This window comes from Sesamum indicum, linkage group LG9, assembly GCF_026168435.1.
Source record: "Sesamum indicum cultivar Baizhima isolate 11 linkage group LG9, ASM2616843v1, whole genome shotgun sequence".
Classification (NCBI taxonomy): Eukaryota; Viridiplantae; Streptophyta; class Magnoliopsida; order Lamiales; family Pedaliaceae; genus Sesamum; species Sesamum indicum.
The window spans coordinates 674,327-692,337 of record NC_142665.1 but is presented as its reverse complement, the minus strand read 5'-3'; the positions used below and the strand labels follow the sequence as shown (position 1 = coordinate 692,337).

Below are 18,011 nucleotides of genomic sequence, written 5' to 3'. Positions count from 1 at the left end.
GATAGAACTGCACAACAGCTAAGGCTGAAAACAATATAACAAACAAAACTATGTCAATACAACATTTAAAAAGCTAAATGACAGAATTACTGCAGGAAAACAGAAACAATTTCAATAACTCTTCCATCTATCTATCTATATATATTTCTAAATATACAAATTACAATTAAAAGAATAGACACTCTCCCGACATCAATGTACTTTGAAGCCAAGGTTTCAACATATCCTTAAATACGCTATACAACTCATACAACAAATCCAGAATACAAACTTCACTGTCCATTTTGAGTGATGCAGTTGATTGGTCATCCACGGCAACAAATCTGGAAAATCCCACAATAAGCGCTTGATTACATGTGAATGGACACAAAAACCCCGCAGCAAGAGAAGCTCTTCAATATAAATACACAAATATGTACACTACACTCTCAACTTTGACAAATATTGCAGTGATGATTTTCATGATCCGGCCATGCAAAGACCCCACTGGCGGCCACCCTCCTAATTGTATATCCTCACAGGCTTGTCATGTGAGGTGCGATACTGAAAAGTAGAGGTTATGGCAGATATTAGCTTAAACTATTCTTAGAGTAGACAGAAATATATCATTGCAACTGCATATATAAATCAAATAACATAACATGAATTCTTAAACTCAGTACGTTTTAAGCACTATTTTTGTTTCTGGAAGAACTAAGGTACATTGTGTTCTATAACATGCCGTATTTATTTTTCTGTTTACACTCAAAGGTATAGGCTCATAACACGACAAACGGCTTATAAGTGCAGTAGATAACTCAAATGACATGTAACATGAAATAAAAGTTGTGTTTTCTATCAACATCGAGCAACAAAATCAAACTTATACAAAAAAATGAAAATAGCATAAGGTATAGAGTACCTGATATGCTGCAGCAGGCCTTCTTGGAGTATTGTTAATGTGTTCCAGTCCAAGATATTGCTCCCAAGGAACACGAATGGCGCTTGTCTGTAGAGTCAAAATATATCAAGAAATTTAAGCGCGTCTGCATGTAAACGTATTCACAGAAATCGTGTGTGTGTGTGAGAGAGAGAGAGAGAGAGAGACAGAGAGGGAGAAAGGGACCTGGAAATGGTTGAACAAAGTAACTGAATCCTCCAAGTATTCTACTTGACCATATGACACAAATGCAAATTTCCACTGGACAAAAGAAGGAATATTTAAACAGAAAGTATTAGTTCTAGCAAAACAGTGGATGATGTAAGCAAGAAGCTGCCATCAAGAGAAATGACAGCCACATAGTCGTCATACCCTCATTTCTTCATTAAAAGTGATTGCAACATTTAGGTTCAGGGTGTAATACCTTTGAAAATTCTTCGTCTTGTACTTTCAACTTGTTCTTCACACGAGCCTTGATATAAGACAAAGTCTCACCGTCGCTAATCATCAATAAAAATGGCTCACCAAAGTTTTTAATTCGCTGCCAGAAGCAAAATGAATATATAAATTGATACATATATGAATTACAGAGGCAAAACGAGCACAGATATCTGAGGAAACTATGTGTTAGCGAAACGAAAATATTACCGTTCGGCTCTGAGCATCAACATACATGAAGTGATACACATGAATCAAGCAATTACTCGGGCCAAGAAATTTCTCCTCCTCAGGAATCTGCAATGAGAAATTACAGAAGGTGGAGAAATTGTTGATATTGAAGATGAACATATGGGGGAAGGCAATTTTAAAGGGAAAAGTGTCATAGCCTGTCAAAGATTCCAGTAGTAACAAGGAAAGCAATTACCAAGACATTACTTTGCAATGTGTATGACCTCAAATAATGCAAGCACTTGTATACATTCATGCACCCCACCCCCACCCCAAAAGGGAAAGAAACACACACACAAACATATGTCCAGAGATAGAAAGAGACCTCCTCTGCTCGTAAAGTCCAGCGATTGTCATTTATCATTGAAATCTTATCACTGCTGAGATGTATCTGCAGGAATCTCAGGTTTTAGCAACTAAAAAAAATAAATGTATGGATACAAGTACAGTTTCCCTACGAGATTATATGAAAGATAGGAATGTTAAAAAAATTACAACCGCATGAAAGATAGTCTTCTTGTAAAGAAATTAATACCCTATCGATAAAAATACAGTCATGTTCCTAGTTATATATAGGATTAGAATGTTAAGAAAATAGCAATTGATGGGCTTTAACTCTGTTTCCCATAAAGTTCTCCTCATGAATTTCTGATATTCATTTGGAAACAGAATACACAATTTACAAAGTGAATACCACATTGGCACAATATGAAACCTATGAAATATCAAAACTCAACTTCCTGAGTTAGATTGCGTATCTCCGACACATAGGACAGACATGCTATAGACACTTGAAATTATGTAAGCATGCAGGGGGAAGCTAACAACATATTATGTTATTTTTCAAGTTACGGACATACTATGGGCACACCCCATGTTATCTCACAGTATCTATATTAGAAAAGGAGAAGAACTTAGGTTAGAAGGAGGTACAAACAAGAGAACCACTTTAAGAGTGAAAAGGTAACTAATAATCGTCCCTCCAATCATGTCTCGCTGTTCAACCATATTTGATTAGTTGGTTTGATCCTACTCTATTTCATCTTAACCCTTTATTGCTGAAAGCAGCCGGTGATCTGCCTACCTGTCTCAATTATATAAAGATCCCAAGATAATGCAAACAAATAATTTTCCTTTATATTCAGTATTTATGGCTAACGTTTTCTATCTTAAGGATTACAAGAATTGATAATATGTTTCAAAAGTTCTCTCTCTTCACTAAATGCATCCGTATCATGCTTCTTTGTACTTCTGTACGAACGTGTCCAAAGTGCATGCAACACTAACTTAGTTTCACATCCCAGCTTTACGTGTGCAATTTGTTGACCGTGAACACGCACAAGATTTTCAGCATAAAATAAATTGACTTTAACTATTTAAGTCGGGCTTATTAAGTAAAAGTTTAGAAGAATATTCACCAATTGTTTTGGTATTAGTATCACGAAAAGCAATGAATGAAACAAAAAGAAGAATCAACAGTTCACAACCTTGTAGATCTTGTGTGCAAATACGTCCAGCAGCCTAAGTTCTGCACTTGGACGAGAAAGTTCAACCTGTTTTAAACATAGCATCAGTTAAAATCATATAAAAGCATAGCAACAGTTCAGAATTCTAGGAACACAGACATGCACACTACTTGTAATAACCTGTCAGATATATTACCTTCTTCTTGAGATCCTCAAGCACGTCACCAACAGTGCTATCTTTCGGCAGCCTGATACTGCAACTTTCCAGCTATATATGGAAAAGAAAGAAGATATTTAACGGTTGGTAAACATATAATAAATTTGCAGGTCTTGTGCAAGTGCATGCATATGCACATGCATATGATCATAAAGTACAATTACAAATGCGTACTCACTTCAGTTTTTTTCGTGTGGCTGAAAGCTAGATTGAGGATTCTCAACTCTTGTAATTCTGGCAGAGGAATATCCAATACTTCAAAGTAAAGAACATCAGAAGGCTGAACAAGAAGATAATGTTTGTTAGTTTCACATCCTCATTAAATGAACTCCAACTCAGAATTGTATGAATGCGTACCTCGTCATAATGCAGCAGCATCTCCAACAAGTTTTCTACTCCTCGGTATCTTATATGATGAGCTTTCGGTTGCTGCGAGTAGATATTGTGCGATGTAAGCCGTATTTTGGACGGATCATCAACTCTGAGTTGGTTAGCTACTCTCTCAACAACCTCATCATATGAATCAAGCTTTGACCTTCATAATCAATGAAATTTAAATAGCAATGTTAAATAGATCAATATTACTAATCATGACATAGGAAACTACCCTTTTCAGTTAAAAGTATGTCTTCCATTGAACTTACAGTTGTAAGCAAAATTCATCCTCTCTAGGCCTTTCCAAGGAGCGAAAACGGATAACCTGCAGACCCGTCAACACAGAATGTCAGAATATACTTGAGGAAGCGTAGCAGTATGCTTAACGTGGAGAGGGTAGGAATGTCATAGCAACAAACATTTATCCTATTTCCTTAATGTAACAAGTTTCCCAAAATACCACCAAAGAACCTACTATATTGAGTCGAACCATTTTGCCCATGAAAATCCAAGAAAAATGTCTCAAGTCAAAAGTAATGAAAAGTATGACTTGCTTATTGTACTAATAGTTCGGCAACTTAGATGCTGGAGATTTAGACTCTATCAACTACCATAGAAACGGCGTAACTTTCCTTTTGCTTCTAGAATCATTTTCTGGAGAAAAAGTATGGGCATGAGATGAAAAAAGAACCAAAAATCTCAGGGTAACACCCAACTACCACTAGTTTTATGTTATTCTCCAACAGCAAAAGATAATATACATCAAAAATGTACTCCAACCGTCCATCTTTTTTTGTCTATTCCGAACAAAATAGAGTCTTAGATAAGAGTTAAAAAAGGTGAAACTTTGGTGTAATTTTACACTATTGCCAAGATACATAGCATCACATCATTACTTTAACAAGAAGGTAGTTACGGCAGGGAAACAACACTTAAGGAATCCGAACCTTTATTTTGGGAAGTCACTGATACGAAATAGATGCTATAAATGGGGTACGTTGAGTAATTGATATATGTAGGTATGCACATGCACGCTAAGATAATGGGAAGCAAAGAAAAACAGCAGAAGATTTCAAAGAACCATGGAAGACAATATCATGAGATAATAATATTATACTCCGGAATGATCATGCTTTCTCATTGGAGACAACTTACAAATTTTATATTCTGTATATTTTAAGCGAATAATAACTTCAAATATCCAAATACTTCACTAGGTAAAAACTTTTTTATTCAAACAGAGAATACGGCTACAAAAGTAATTAATTACGCTTTCTTGAGCCAATTAGCATATACAATAGTCAATATGCGGCACAACATAGATTATGTGATAAAGGGGACTGTCTCAAGAAGGAGAAATGCAAAGAGAGAAAATAGAAGAGAAGTCGGAGAGCAATAATGAACACTGCATACTAAGATAAAGAAAAGCAAAGACCGGGAGCAGGAGAAGAAGCGGCAACTTTCAAAAAACCGTGGAAGAGAATATCATGAGATCATCCAATGATATTACACTCGGAATGGTTCATGCTTTCTCGGAGAGACAATGTACAAATTTTATATTTTGTATAATTTTAAGCGAATAATAGCATTAGATATCCAAATACTTCAATAGCTAAAATCTTTTTTACACAAACAAACAATACGGGCTAGGAAAGTAATGAATTATGCAATCTTCAGGCAATTAGCGTATATAATAGTCAACATGCAGCACACATGAACTATGTGATAAAGGTGACTATCTCAAGGAGAAACAATGGGAAGAGAAAAAAGAATAGAAGAGAAGTCCCAAAGCAATAAAGATCACAAACATAACGTCAGGTATGGCAGTGAAATAAGTGGGTTGTTCTTCTTAAGAGATTTGCAGCATATGGTGCTTGCAAAGCAGGCTTCAACATGGCAAATAGGAGTCTCATCTCTGTTAGCCCTCTTATTGTTATTTTAAGTATCAAACCCAAGAAAAACTTACAAGTCCATTTGCTAGGCATGAGATATTGGACAAATCCCTAGCTCATAGCCTAGGCCAAGAACCAGGCTTCTAATGTCTATTCACACAAATGGGCAAGAAGTTCAGGAGAGCCGGATATACAGTTTTCGGTCAAATCCAAACACCAAAGACATTATAGGAAGTCTAAATTATAAATAACTATTGATCTTAAACTACACACGGATCCTATAGAAGAGAACTTGAGTGAGAAGGAACTGTTTGAAAGAATAACTAGGAAAACACCCAATACAGAGGTCTTCTCATAAAATTAAATAAAAATTGAAGGTTAGAAAGAAGTGAGCACGTGCATACTCATCCGCGCCTAGGTCCGGAGAGAGGACAGTATGAAGTGAGCTTGATGTAAATGCTCATCATCATCTAGGTCCGCAGGGAGGAAGGTATAAATTGAGCTTGACGTAAATGGTCATCCGCATCTAGGTCTGGAGGGAGGAAAGTGAGAAAGAAGTGAGCTTGATGCGCATGCTAATCCGGATCTAGGTACAAAGGGAGGAAAGTGAGAAAGAAGTGAATGTGACTTGTGTGCTCATCCATGTCTAGGTCTAGAGGAAGGAAGGTTAGAAATAAGTGATTTTGATGTACATGTTCATCCATGTCTAGGTACGGAGGGAGGAAGGTACGGGAAATTTCCTATTATTCAAACTTGGATAACCAAAAAGCTTGCAAGAAAGTTGAAATTAATACGTGGTTTTCAGTACCATAAAATTTAATTTCCTTCAAAAGATCTTTTAAGTTCCGAGGTACAGAATAACTAGGAACACCCAGCACGGACAAAATATACCCGTAAAGCATGCAACCAAGGGGAACAAAAGAAGACAACTGGACATCTTCATAGTATGATGTATATACATTAAAGAAAAGTTCAAATCTGAAGAACTGCTAGTTGTGAAAGAAAGCAATTCCGGAAAACATTAATGATCAACCAAAATGGACAGTATGCCAAAAAGGTCCTTACACCACCAATACACATCATATTTGATACTTTAGGAAAAGATATTCAAAATCCAACAACACGATCAACATAAGGTGAAAGTTGGCATATGAACTAGCAAAACTTATATCTTGTAAAAGTATAATATAATGAATCTACCTAGGATGCATACAGATAAAGATTACTAAACAATATGCACCAAATATTTAAAGAAAAGTACTTGGAGAGTATGCTGGTATTCTAGAAATGAGGGAACATCAGGGCAACGAAATTGTTGCCTAGTTTGAGCAGCGTGGGACTTTTGATAGCAGATAATGTCCCCATCCTCTAGCTGCAATATAACGAAACGGAAAGTCATCAAAATACAATCTCTGTACTCATAAGATACTTGTGCTTGTTACTTCCATATATACCTGGTTAGATCTAAAGGTAAGTTCCTTGTCAATGTACTCACACATGACCATGGGCTCAAACGATATCTCCTGGAAGCAGAAAAAACAAGATATCTTCACCATTTAAAATGTAGATCTGCATTTTATTTCATATACAAAGCACTAATTCCATATGCAGAGGCCTTATAAATAAATTGCATGCAACATGAGTTTTGTTCATCTCTGTGACATTTGGAAACAGTTGTAAATGGGTTTCTAACAAACAAAAGGGAGAAAGAAGGTATATTTGTTATATATGTGTATATATATAGTATGTCAAACTAGGATATAGTGGTCCCCACATTCTGATCCCCCTCTCTGCATCTACATATGCAGACCCATCTAAACAGTTCTTTGAAAGAAATTATTAATTTTGAGACTGCAAATGGATATAAGTCAACGTGAAAGACAGTTATGAAATTTGGCTAAACCAGCTCACCCTATAGAACTCAATAAGGACCAAAGATGATCTATTCATGGGGAGAAAAAAATCGTCAGTAAATCATGCAAAGTAAGTTAGAACTGACAAGCAACCTTTTTCATTTTAAATTGCAGCTAACATCAACCTATTAGGATTGTTACCCAGCTGTAGGAAACAGCAAGCAAAGATTATATCTTCCACTCATATATTGAAACAAACCTCGAAGAGTTCTATCTCTTCATCAGGAGCATAGCCTGCAAGTTCATTTAGCTTCTCCAGAATATCTGCTGGCTTGCAATTGCTCTTGACGAAAAGTCTTCCAGCATATCTGGCATAAAATGCAAATACATTAAAGGCCAATGCCAGTCTTTTATCGTAACTTTTCAGGTAATTACTTGTGTCTATTCTTTTTGAAGATATTTACTCCAACATAGAACCTCATCGGAAAGAAAAGGAACAAGAAAAATACCTTAACTCCCCTTTCTCAGGCTCATAAAGCTTGAAGAACAATAAAATGTCATCACTTTCTTTACAAGGGAGAGGACCAGCCAGCAAATCCTAAATCATAGTACAGAAATTTAGTAAAGCAATGATGCAAAGAAAGGTAGTCGAAGCTTGTTTACTGCAAACATTTGGAATTATTAAATTACCTGTCGACGCTCTACTTCTAAGAACAACCTCAGTTCATCGTCCTGACCCTTTATTGATAACTTGTTCAAATACCCTACCTACAATCATACAACAATCTCAAATGAGAGCGACAACCAATATAGATCACATATTGAGATGTAATCTTGAAAATGCAAAGTTTCTTCAATTTAGTACGTATGTATCCTAGATTTTTGTGATCTTCATGGCCCTATTAAAATTGGAGGTAGTTCAATCATACAAAACGGTATAGAAATGTGTCTAGTGTAAAGGACAGACTAACTCCAGAGGGGATATGGTGTCAATCAAGATCACAAGTAAGAGCCGATCACAAACCCTAATTAAGCCTTCCACAAATGTTTCTGTCAGCAAGCTCGAGGGCCAGCTTGAAAGGTTTTTTCTGTTTTTTAATATTTATATATATAGAGAGAGAGAGAGAGAAATTTAGTTTACGGGCATTTTATATATTTAAATACATGTTTAATACAATAATATAAAATATACTAGGACAGTATTCAATGAATATCTCATTATTTAAATTTTATATAATAATATGATATTGACTTATATATTTAGTATCTATCTAAAAGTTCGATTAATGAATGATTTAGCAATTTTTTATGTTGTGTACACTGAGAATCAGAGATCTAATCCAACTTGTTCTTCTATTTTATCATATATAATTGACCAAATGATTATTTAAATTGCTAATCCTGTCTTAATTATTTCATAATCAGTCTTGTTTTATCTTTATAAAATATCTTTCTACTTATTCATATATATATTATTGAAACTAATTTCTTATATAATTTAATTCAAAATAAGGCTTGTGTTAGATAATTTCTTTTCAATAATGACAAACTCCAAGAATTACTGAATTTTTTCCTATATTAATTAAATATGTAATACCAATTTATTACATATTTTAATGCATATCTTACACATCTTTTCTAATTATGTTATCACTAAACTAATATGTCATATATAATTAGCATAATTAAAAAGCTTTTTAACACTTTACATTTTTAAATAATCAATTAGTAAAATATTTAAACTATTATTGTACATTTAACGTCATATTAATTGCCATTATATTTTTTGAATTTATTTTACTAGTTTTGATATAAAATACATATATATATGATTAAAAATAAGGTAAATATTTCTTATGTTTATCTAATATGTTAAAACAATCCTTACAGAAAGTAAGCTCTTTTTAATTTATTTCACATTACCATTTAAAATTTTAAATTTTCTTATCAAATAAGCTTGAACTTTAACTTAATTTTTCCTTTCCAAACCCGAGCTTGAGTTCAAGTCTAAAAATTTTGTTATTCCTTCAACGAACCAAAGAAAATAGAAAACAAGAAGTCGATGTTATATATACCCAACACAACCAGGAACTAATGCATAATGATTTGGCAAGTGATAAGAAACTTAGAAAAATAAGGAGCATAAGGTGTTTACAGTGTGGGACTCCTCAAGTAGCGTCAAAGGTCGGTTAGGACGATGAGTTTGGTTTTGGCGTTTTGCCCATAGCCAGAAACGCTGGAAGTGCGCAGGTACACGAAATTCACTGGCAATCTCTTCCTGCCAATCATTTTCAATTTAGTTGATGGCAACATAGTACAACTAACCACAAGAAAAACAGCAGCAACTACAACTTTTAATTTCATTATGGGATATTCAAGGAACAGTGGTACGGTAAATGGTTCAAATTACTAAGGAAAAGCTACTCGAGAGTAAATGATATTGGAGCACTGACTTATCATGTACATAAGAAAAAGAACATATACATAAACAAGCAGATATACAAGAAAAGTCCAGCTGATAACTTAGTGAACTAATAAATCTGATTTCTCTTGATGGTTCTTCTCCTACGTAAAGGGACACAACAGCTGATAAGATTGCAAGAACTGAACTTCAATTAATCAGAAATACTTATATACCTTGAAAGTGTGGAATAACTTCAGCTTGTGAAGACGAAAACTTTTAACTTTGGCATGATCTACTAAATCAAAACATATATCCTTTCCTATCTGTTCTGCAAAATCTTCATCAGTCACAACCTGAAGAGTGAAGACATTACCATTATTATCTAATTATTTAAATCGGAGCCCCTGAAATAGTAAAATAGTTACTGTGCAGAAGAACAATCAATTTAAGTTACCTTCACAGTCATGTACATATGAGCTTCTGCTTTTTCTTTCTTCTTGATCTCTTTCTCTTTCTGCTCCCTCTTTAACCTCTCCTATACAAACAAAAAATTTACCAATGCCAAATATATAGAGAAAAAATCAATTTTGATTGCAAAAGCAAAAACAACTTAAGCTGATTTTTATCGAACCTTAAGATGCTCAGATATGTCTCTCTCATCAATGTCACACAGTATTTTATCCTTGTCACTTTCACGTATGTACACCAGCATATAGGCATTTGAATGCCTCGTAAACTTGAACGGGGCGTTATTAATTCCTGGATTTGTCTGCATTACATGATGAAAAGACATAATTGAAAAGCTAAGATAGTATCAAGTTTAAGATAAGCAGGGAAACAAAGGAAAAACTTACTTCTTCACCTCCATAAAGCTCACTTAAAGCCTTTGTCATGTCTTCTTTTGTCACTCGTTCATCATCAAATTTATACCTAAAACCATTTAGAATGATTTTCTTTATGGAGTTTGCAATGAGAGATCTACATGTAATACTTTCTGTAAACAGATGGAATTCTTCAGACAAACTTGATGCAGTAATGCATTTCTAGGAATTTCAGGCCGTGGTAATAGGAAACCACACTGGGAGCTGATCACTACATATTTTCTCAACATTATCTGCTGTATAAGAATGATCAACTAACATATAACTGGACCAAGTTTGTAATATTGAAGAAAAAAGCATAGAAGATCAAATCCTATCAGAATTTAACATATCCTCATCATTTACATGACCAAAGAACAAAACCAAAAGCATAAAAAGGTAAAATTATTTTCTGAGCTGCAAAAATTGAAAAAAAAAAAAGAAGAAGAAGAAGAAGAAGAAGAATTAGTCACAGCTTGAATTGCACTAGTTGAAGCGCCATATGCATGTCAAAGTGGATCCAGCACAATCTATTGCTAAAAGCCATGAGGTTGGTAAAGGGTCATTCGGAATGGACTAGAATGGTGAAACAGGAAGAACATAACATTAGTTACTGGCCAAATAAAAACTTGGAGTGTCAAACGAAGCTAGTTAAGTTTAACCTTCACAGATAACACAAACTAAAGAACATTTACAAAGACAGATATGCAATTTTTTATGGAATAAATTCCAGAATAAACTCAATACCACTGGTTGGATAGAGTTGGCCTTATAAAAGCATAATAGTGTCCGCCGTGCACACCACCATTGTGGACCAAAACACTGCAAATAATGAAATTGTAAGAATGAAAAGGTAATCCAAAGTTTTGCAAGTGTGGAAGAAATACTCAATATAGGGTCTAGAGAAACAAAGATCGAACGCAGATAAATTGAAGCTTAAAAAACAAAGGCATGCATATCCATTTAGCCAATTAATTTCTCATCCTATACAAAAGGCAAAATTTATTGATGTTGCAATCTGAATCAGAAAATATTCCCAAAATGGAAAGTATAGGACTCAAACATTATACACAACAATAGTCTAGATAAAGTATATCTGGAGAAATTCCCCGTGTTGAAGTAAAAACCAAAAAAGAACTTCTATTTGCTGAACAAAAATGGGGTGGTGGAAACATCTATTTTTTAACCTGTGAAGTATATAGAGATTGCGCACTCTTCTATCAGCCTCAGGTGACAAGTATCTTCCATTGTCTCTATCTAAATCAAGTTGAAGAGGGAACTCATAGCGGTCATTTATCTGCATGTCATCAGCATCAAATAAAGAATCATTTGTATCATAAAAAACCCAACTTGGATATGACTATCAATGCACCAAAAAGTCAAAGTTTCAAGTAAGCATGCAAGTATTTTATCCTTGTCACTTTCAACAGCGTGCACTTTTTGCTCTATTCTTTACACTGTATTAATCAGTACTATATGATAAAGAAAATGCAAATCATGCATCTACATAAGTTGGAAGAGAAGTTGAACTGCTCACCTTTACCATACCATCCTGCACAAAGTCATATTCAAATCGCTTTAAGTGAAGCTGGAGCACTGGTGGAAAGTCAATAAACAAGACCCCTTTCTTAGCATCCTGAAACGAGAAAAAATTAGTCCAAGCTTATTCTTTGACAAAACTCACATAATGTACTAAGAAATAAAGGTCAATAGAAAGACAAGCATGTCCTCCTCACAAAAGAACCATGTAAATGACACTCAAACATCAGTTGCGAGCTATGGATAAGGTTAAAAAGATCAATTATAGCAAGTAAATTAAGTTAACCTACTCACCTGCAAACCATACTGTCCAGCATGATATTTGTTATCACCATCCAGATGTTCAATTGCAACATACTTATCAAACGAAGCATATACATCATGACAACCCTTGACATCAAGCTGGAGATCTGCCACACAGAGGACCCAAAAATTTATAAAGTGAAATTGTGGGGTCTGCAATCAAAGAGTCTAAGGGGTAAATAAATCAATTACAAGTACCATAGAATGACTCCTGCCTACTAGACTTGTAATCCACATTGATGCATTCAATGTAGTTCTTGTGGTGCCCTTCGAATAAGTGTTGTATAGCACCTTCCACGACAGTTATCTAATAATAGTAGGACAACAATCAGTTAAGAAAAATGCCAAAGTTTTTAATCAAATAGACAATAGGAGCATTCTATTTCTGGAGGACCTTCATTTTTTCTTCAAGCTTCTCACACAGGACTCTGTTGAACTCCTGTACATCATGTTGCAGGAAAGCATGGTGCGTGTCCCACCCAAAGGATTTTGTCAAATCTTTTGTTGCAACACTACGTTCACTGTGCTGAAGCTTATAAAATAAGCTCTGCAGAGCCATAGGGATACTTGTGGACGGCTCATCATTAACACTAGTAGGCATGTGGTATACAACCTGAATATGAAATCAAGGATATCATTACTTCTCTAAGAAACTTCCATACAAACAACTCATATACAGCCACATAGTCCCTGGAATGAGATCCTTAACCTTTCTGAAATATGGAATATGGAACAACATCTGGAGAAGAGAGTTCATATAACAGGTGGCTCCTTGGTTCTTAAGTCCAACATAACCAGTTTCCCTTTTCGAATCATACGACCATTGGTCTGTGGCTCTGTATATAGCAACCACAACTTCAATCACACAGGTGTCATTGACAATAAAACCTCGGCTTGCATCATAAAGCTCATTAAGTGGCATGAAGGATGTGAAACCCCAATCACTTTCCCCGGCATTAAGATGGTGTTTTGCTTCTGCATGGTCAAAAAGAAGTGCAAATGAGCAGAAAAAAATAAATAAATGGTGTTGAGTTTTACCCAGCTAAAAACAAAAGGTCTGTCTCTATAACTAGCGATTCAAAACAATTATAAAGAGCTTACATTATACACATGCAGCATACTGACAAACCACAAACAATACATCAGCATACCCAGCAGAGGGGGGCGACGCAATCTGGACGACTGCGCGTACGTCGCATAGATTTGAGGGGGAGGGGAGGAGGGGGCTCGGTGACTGTGAAACACCCCCCCCCCCCGGCGAAGTGCGGCATTGCCGTCTTCTGTGGTGTTGGGGGTTGGGGTCGGGGGGCAGGCGAAGGTTGGCAAGGGGGAAAGGGTTTGATCCTTTATTTTATTTATTTTATATTATATAAATAATAATTTAGTTTTATTTTAACTTATAATTTATATAATATAAAATACTTTTATGTAATTGACTTTTTCCATATAAATGCTTGTGTGACATAAAAATAAAAAAAAAATGCCTAAAGAAAAAAGCCCCCCCCCCCCCTTTCTTTCCACGTCATTGTTTATTTAAAAAAAAGAACTCCAATTAGCAAAGAGCCCAAATAAAAAATTCTAATTTTGTAGGTTTAATTGCAGGATTTCGACCATCAAATTTTAAAAATAGTCAGAGTCCTCCAAAAATTAATTAATTCAATGTTAATGTTTGTCATCTATGTCCGAAATTTCAATTCTATCAGCCCTAACATATAACACATTTATGACATAAGATTAGTGAGGCAAACATATGTTGCCATATGTTTCTAGTGTGGTGTAGTCAAGAGTAAAACGTTGATCGAATGTACATGACAGTTCCCAAATGTACATATCAAATAGCATGAGTTGGATAGGTAATCCTCAAGTAACTTTATAAATAAAAATTAAGAAATGGATAAATAATGGAGCGTTTATTAGCCGCTGTCATTTTGAAATAAGAATGACACAAAGTTCTTTTGAAAAGTATATTGGGAGAACAATCAAGTATGAACAAAACATGCATTATGCACATACATGTAGAATGACAACATCGTTGCCCAACTATGTCTTATTCGTGTTTTTCAACCCCTACAATCAATAGCAAAATCAAACATTTCGACATAAAAATTGCACTTTGATACCTTTCTTGATTGAATAGCCGCGATGAAGTTGATTAACAACAGTGAAGCTGAATTCTGCATATATACTCCAACCATATGGTAAATTTGTAGCATCAATAAATTCTATATACATGGATAGAAAATCAACATTGTTCCCCATCGGAAAAATGAGTATCCTCCTGACAAGTATAAAGAAAATTATTAATTTTTAACACGACAATTGTCAAAAAGTTGTAAACCAATAATTAATATCTCAATTCATATCACACATAAAATTACCATTTAACATCACCAAGCTGGTACGTGCTGGAGTAGAGTTTCCTCACACCTAACCCTGAAAAATCTTCAATCTTCCAAGTAAACCTGACGGGTTGAGCATCCTCCGGATGATTTCCCATGGGATTATATGTTCCTTCATATACTGCCAAATAAAAAATTCAAAATAGAAGAAAAAAAAAATTTGAAAAAAATGAAAATGTAAGATTTAACATTATTATAACATTTGCACCCACTTATTGTTTCACAATATACTACAAAAAGTGACATGTAAGGAAGATATTCAATAAAACATCAACTTCATTTAACCATATATTATCTCAACACTGCAATAACATATATGATATAAGATTTATTAGCATCCATTATTTTTTTGGAATATTTTATAGAGATGAAATATGCATGGTATAAAAAACTAATAATTATGCTTTACGTAGATCGACAAATTTCTTATTGACAAAATATTTTTTCTTAAAATTGGATGAACTCAAATTGAAAAAAGACTTTTCCAAAAAAAAAAAATATTCTACAAATTCAGCAAAAAAAACCATGCACTCAAACAGATCCCACGTTCTCAAACTTTCTTGCCCTCATTGGAAGGCAAACAACGTAAATCAAGAAAAACACAAAAATTTCAGATGCACAAACACGCACACACCAAAAGAAAATAAAAAAACAAACATGTGAACTACTCATTGTTAATCCCGAATTAAGTTACCTTCAATTTTTATAGGCGCTTCCAGTTCTATCGCTTCTGGTACAAAAATATTCACGTCCTCTTCCTGCCATAAAATTAAAAAAAAAAAAAAAAAAGAACTTCACAAATCAAAATCTTGTCACATGAAACCAAACATTTGATTATAGAACTTAAAAAAAAAATAGAAACTAAACAATGAAATAAGATTCTACAACTCTTTATCAACGAAACATAATAAAAAAGCATGTGACAACCACGCTCATCATGCTTGCAAATCAAAAAAGAACTCAAACTTGTATGCCAAGCATGTGAATGGATAAGGGGTCTATACACACCTCGTTGTGATCAAATGAAGGCATAAGAGGCATTTTTGAAGAATGTAGATGAAATTCTGTATTGAATTTAATTGAAATGTGGTGAATTTGATGGCGCTTGTTGTCTATGCACAGAAAAAGTAGAGAAAGAATTAGGGGGTGGAAGAGCAGGGAAGAAAGATGGTATGTATGTTAGGGAGGGCGTGGGTTTTAAGGTTTTCAAAAATTTCATGTGGTGTGGAAATGAGTCATTGTGGGGTCAAAAAAAGACAAAATTTTAACTCGGATTAGGAGGAATTTATTGCAGACAATCTTATACAAAATTCACCAATTTTCACACGGCACCCCATCATTCTATCCAAATTATTATTGCCTCCCCTGTATTTTTTGTATTGTCTATCAACTTAGTCATTTTATTTGTTTAAAATGAGAAATAAAGTTATTGGATTTTGATGAGTGAAAATACATCTTGAATGTTTAATTGAGGCACGATGTGCAATTGATTATTATTTTATATATGTAGTTTTTTTTAAAATTTATATCCAATATAAAGACTATTTTCTAAGTGGTAAATTGATTCATAGTATCTTCTTTAAGTAAATTTAGAATTTCACATTCTTGATATTGTGATAACGCCACAGTCTCGACTTTCGTATTATTCTTCAATACCACCAAATTCATAAAGCCCTAACCAGCGCCATAAAAAGAGGCATAAAAGAAGTAGGTAGAAAAAGACATAATTCCAGCTTTACTGTCGCATCTACTTTATTATAAATTCCCAACCACAATTCAACTCTCCTAATACCGTGTGCGGTCTCAGTTACCACCTATGAATGATTCTTTTTACTTATGAAATGGTTCACAAATATAATCAAAGTAAATTGGACATTTTCAAGTAAAAAATTTATCACTCACCAGGAGATAGATATGAATAATAATAACAATTGATTAATGTTTTTCTCTAAAATATTTTTTTTCTTTTTGTGGATATAGCAAAATTGTGTGTTTTGATGATCCAAAAAAGGGAAAAACTATGGTCATTAACTTGGGCAATTCAAAATGAATATAATGTACTTAAATTGATTTTCTAATTGTGAATCTTCTTTTAATTTCCCATTTTCAAATAATAAATGCAAATGCATTAATTGGAATTATTAAACAGCATTCTTATTTTGAATTTATATTGTCATTGCCAAATTTCAAGAAATGCAAGTACTTAAATATATTTCTATTCTTGACCAATTTTTTGAATCATTATTAGTGAATTTCAGTAGGTATATTGGATAGGAACAATAAAAAGAATCTCATACACTAAGCAACATCTACTGAAATGAGCCTCATGTGCACACCCCCGTTTATCGTCGAAAACAACAAATTCAATACCAACCTCACAACCAACTTGAAAACAAAAATATGGATACCCGCTATATAATAAAATTACATTCTAATCCCTCATGATAAATATGAAGATTCCTCACCAGTCATGACTCAACTTCTACTTACTGGTTCTTTTTATTTTTCTATTTTTTTGACAGGTATGCATCTATTCAAATATTTAAAAAAACAATGTATTGTACTTTTTTCTTCCTTCTCATTTTCTAAAATCCCCCCAACCCCCAAAAGAAAGGGAAAAAAAAATTGCCTCAAGTTATGAAATTAAATTAATATAATCCCTTATAATAAATGTAAATAGTTTTACAAATAAGATGTCACCGGCCTTTATTCACCTCTTATTTAAATTGCTCTTCCCCAGGAAAATAAAAGAAATAAGTTGCTACCACTTATAAAATAAAGATTAATGTATTCCATTGTAATAAATGTAAATAATTTTATGAATAAGATGCCACAGAATCATAACTTGCCCTCCTACTTAAATTGCTATTTCATATTGACCATTTGAATATTTATGACAACATGGTAACAGACATTTTTTTCGTCCTATCTTTTTCTAAAATTTGTCTTTAGCCCCATCAATAAAAAAATGCCACAAATTGGATAATAAAATTACAATGTCATCTATCAAAATAAATGTGAGGATTTTCTAAATAAGATTTAATACAGTCATGATTCACATACTTGGAAGGTATGCATCTACTCAATTTTCTAGAGTGATATATATCACCCCCCC

General features: G+C 34.0%; 1 protein-coding gene across 2 annotated transcripts; it reads right to left on the bottom strand.

Annotated features, from left to right (window-relative positions):
• Positions 1-109: 109 nt before the first annotated feature.
• Positions 110-16,077, bottom strand: LOC105170093 (ubiquitin C-terminal hydrolase 13). Of its 2 annotated transcripts, XM_011090701.3 has the most exons (32): positions 15,905-16,077; positions 15,591-15,654; positions 14,876-15,017; positions 14,618-14,775; positions 13,207-13,472; positions 12,892-13,110; positions 12,696-12,804; positions 12,489-12,604; positions 12,193-12,291; positions 11,843-11,952; positions 11,403-11,477; positions 10,650-10,725; positions 10,427-10,564; positions 10,250-10,330; positions 10,029-10,148; positions 9,547-9,669; positions 8,082-8,159; positions 7,901-7,989; positions 7,651-7,759; positions 6,993-7,061; positions 6,800-6,910; positions 3,916-3,971; positions 3,629-3,806; positions 3,450-3,551; positions 3,251-3,322; positions 3,076-3,141; positions 1,914-1,979; positions 1,568-1,654; positions 1,344-1,460; positions 1,106-1,180; positions 902-988; positions 110-543 (listed from the first exon to the last, which is right to left on the bottom strand). In XM_011090701.3, exons 1-32 carry the CDS (start codon positions 15,935-15,937, stop codon positions 502-504), a joined length of 3,333 nt encoding a protein of 1,110 aa, XP_011089003.1. In that variant the 5' UTR covers positions 15,938-16,077; the 3' UTR covers positions 110-501. The 2 variants fall into 2 exon arrangements, with proteins under 2 accessions (XP_011089003.1, XP_088740509.1); XM_088884383.1 differs by lacking the exons at positions 14,618-14,775; positions 14,876-15,017; positions 15,591-15,654; positions 15,905-16,077 and adding an exon at positions 13,599-13,820.
• Positions 16,078-18,011: the final 1,934 nt, after the last annotated feature.

What these genes read in the sequence shown, in the direction of transcription:
- LOC105170093 (XM_011090701.3), bottom strand. Translation starts at nt 15,937, where the DNA reads ATGCCTCTTATGCCTTCATTTGATCACAACGAG. An exon ending in AGCTTGAAGAAAAAATGAAG is followed by an intron (nt 12,805 to 12,891) that starts GTCCTCCAGAAA and finishes TACTATTATTAG; the next exon opens with ATAACTGTCGTGGAAGGTGC. An exon ending in TACTTGAGGAGTCCCACACT is followed by an intron (nt 8,160 to 9,546) that starts GTAAACACCTTA and finishes GTATGATTGTAG; the next exon opens with GTAGGGTATTTGAACAAGTT.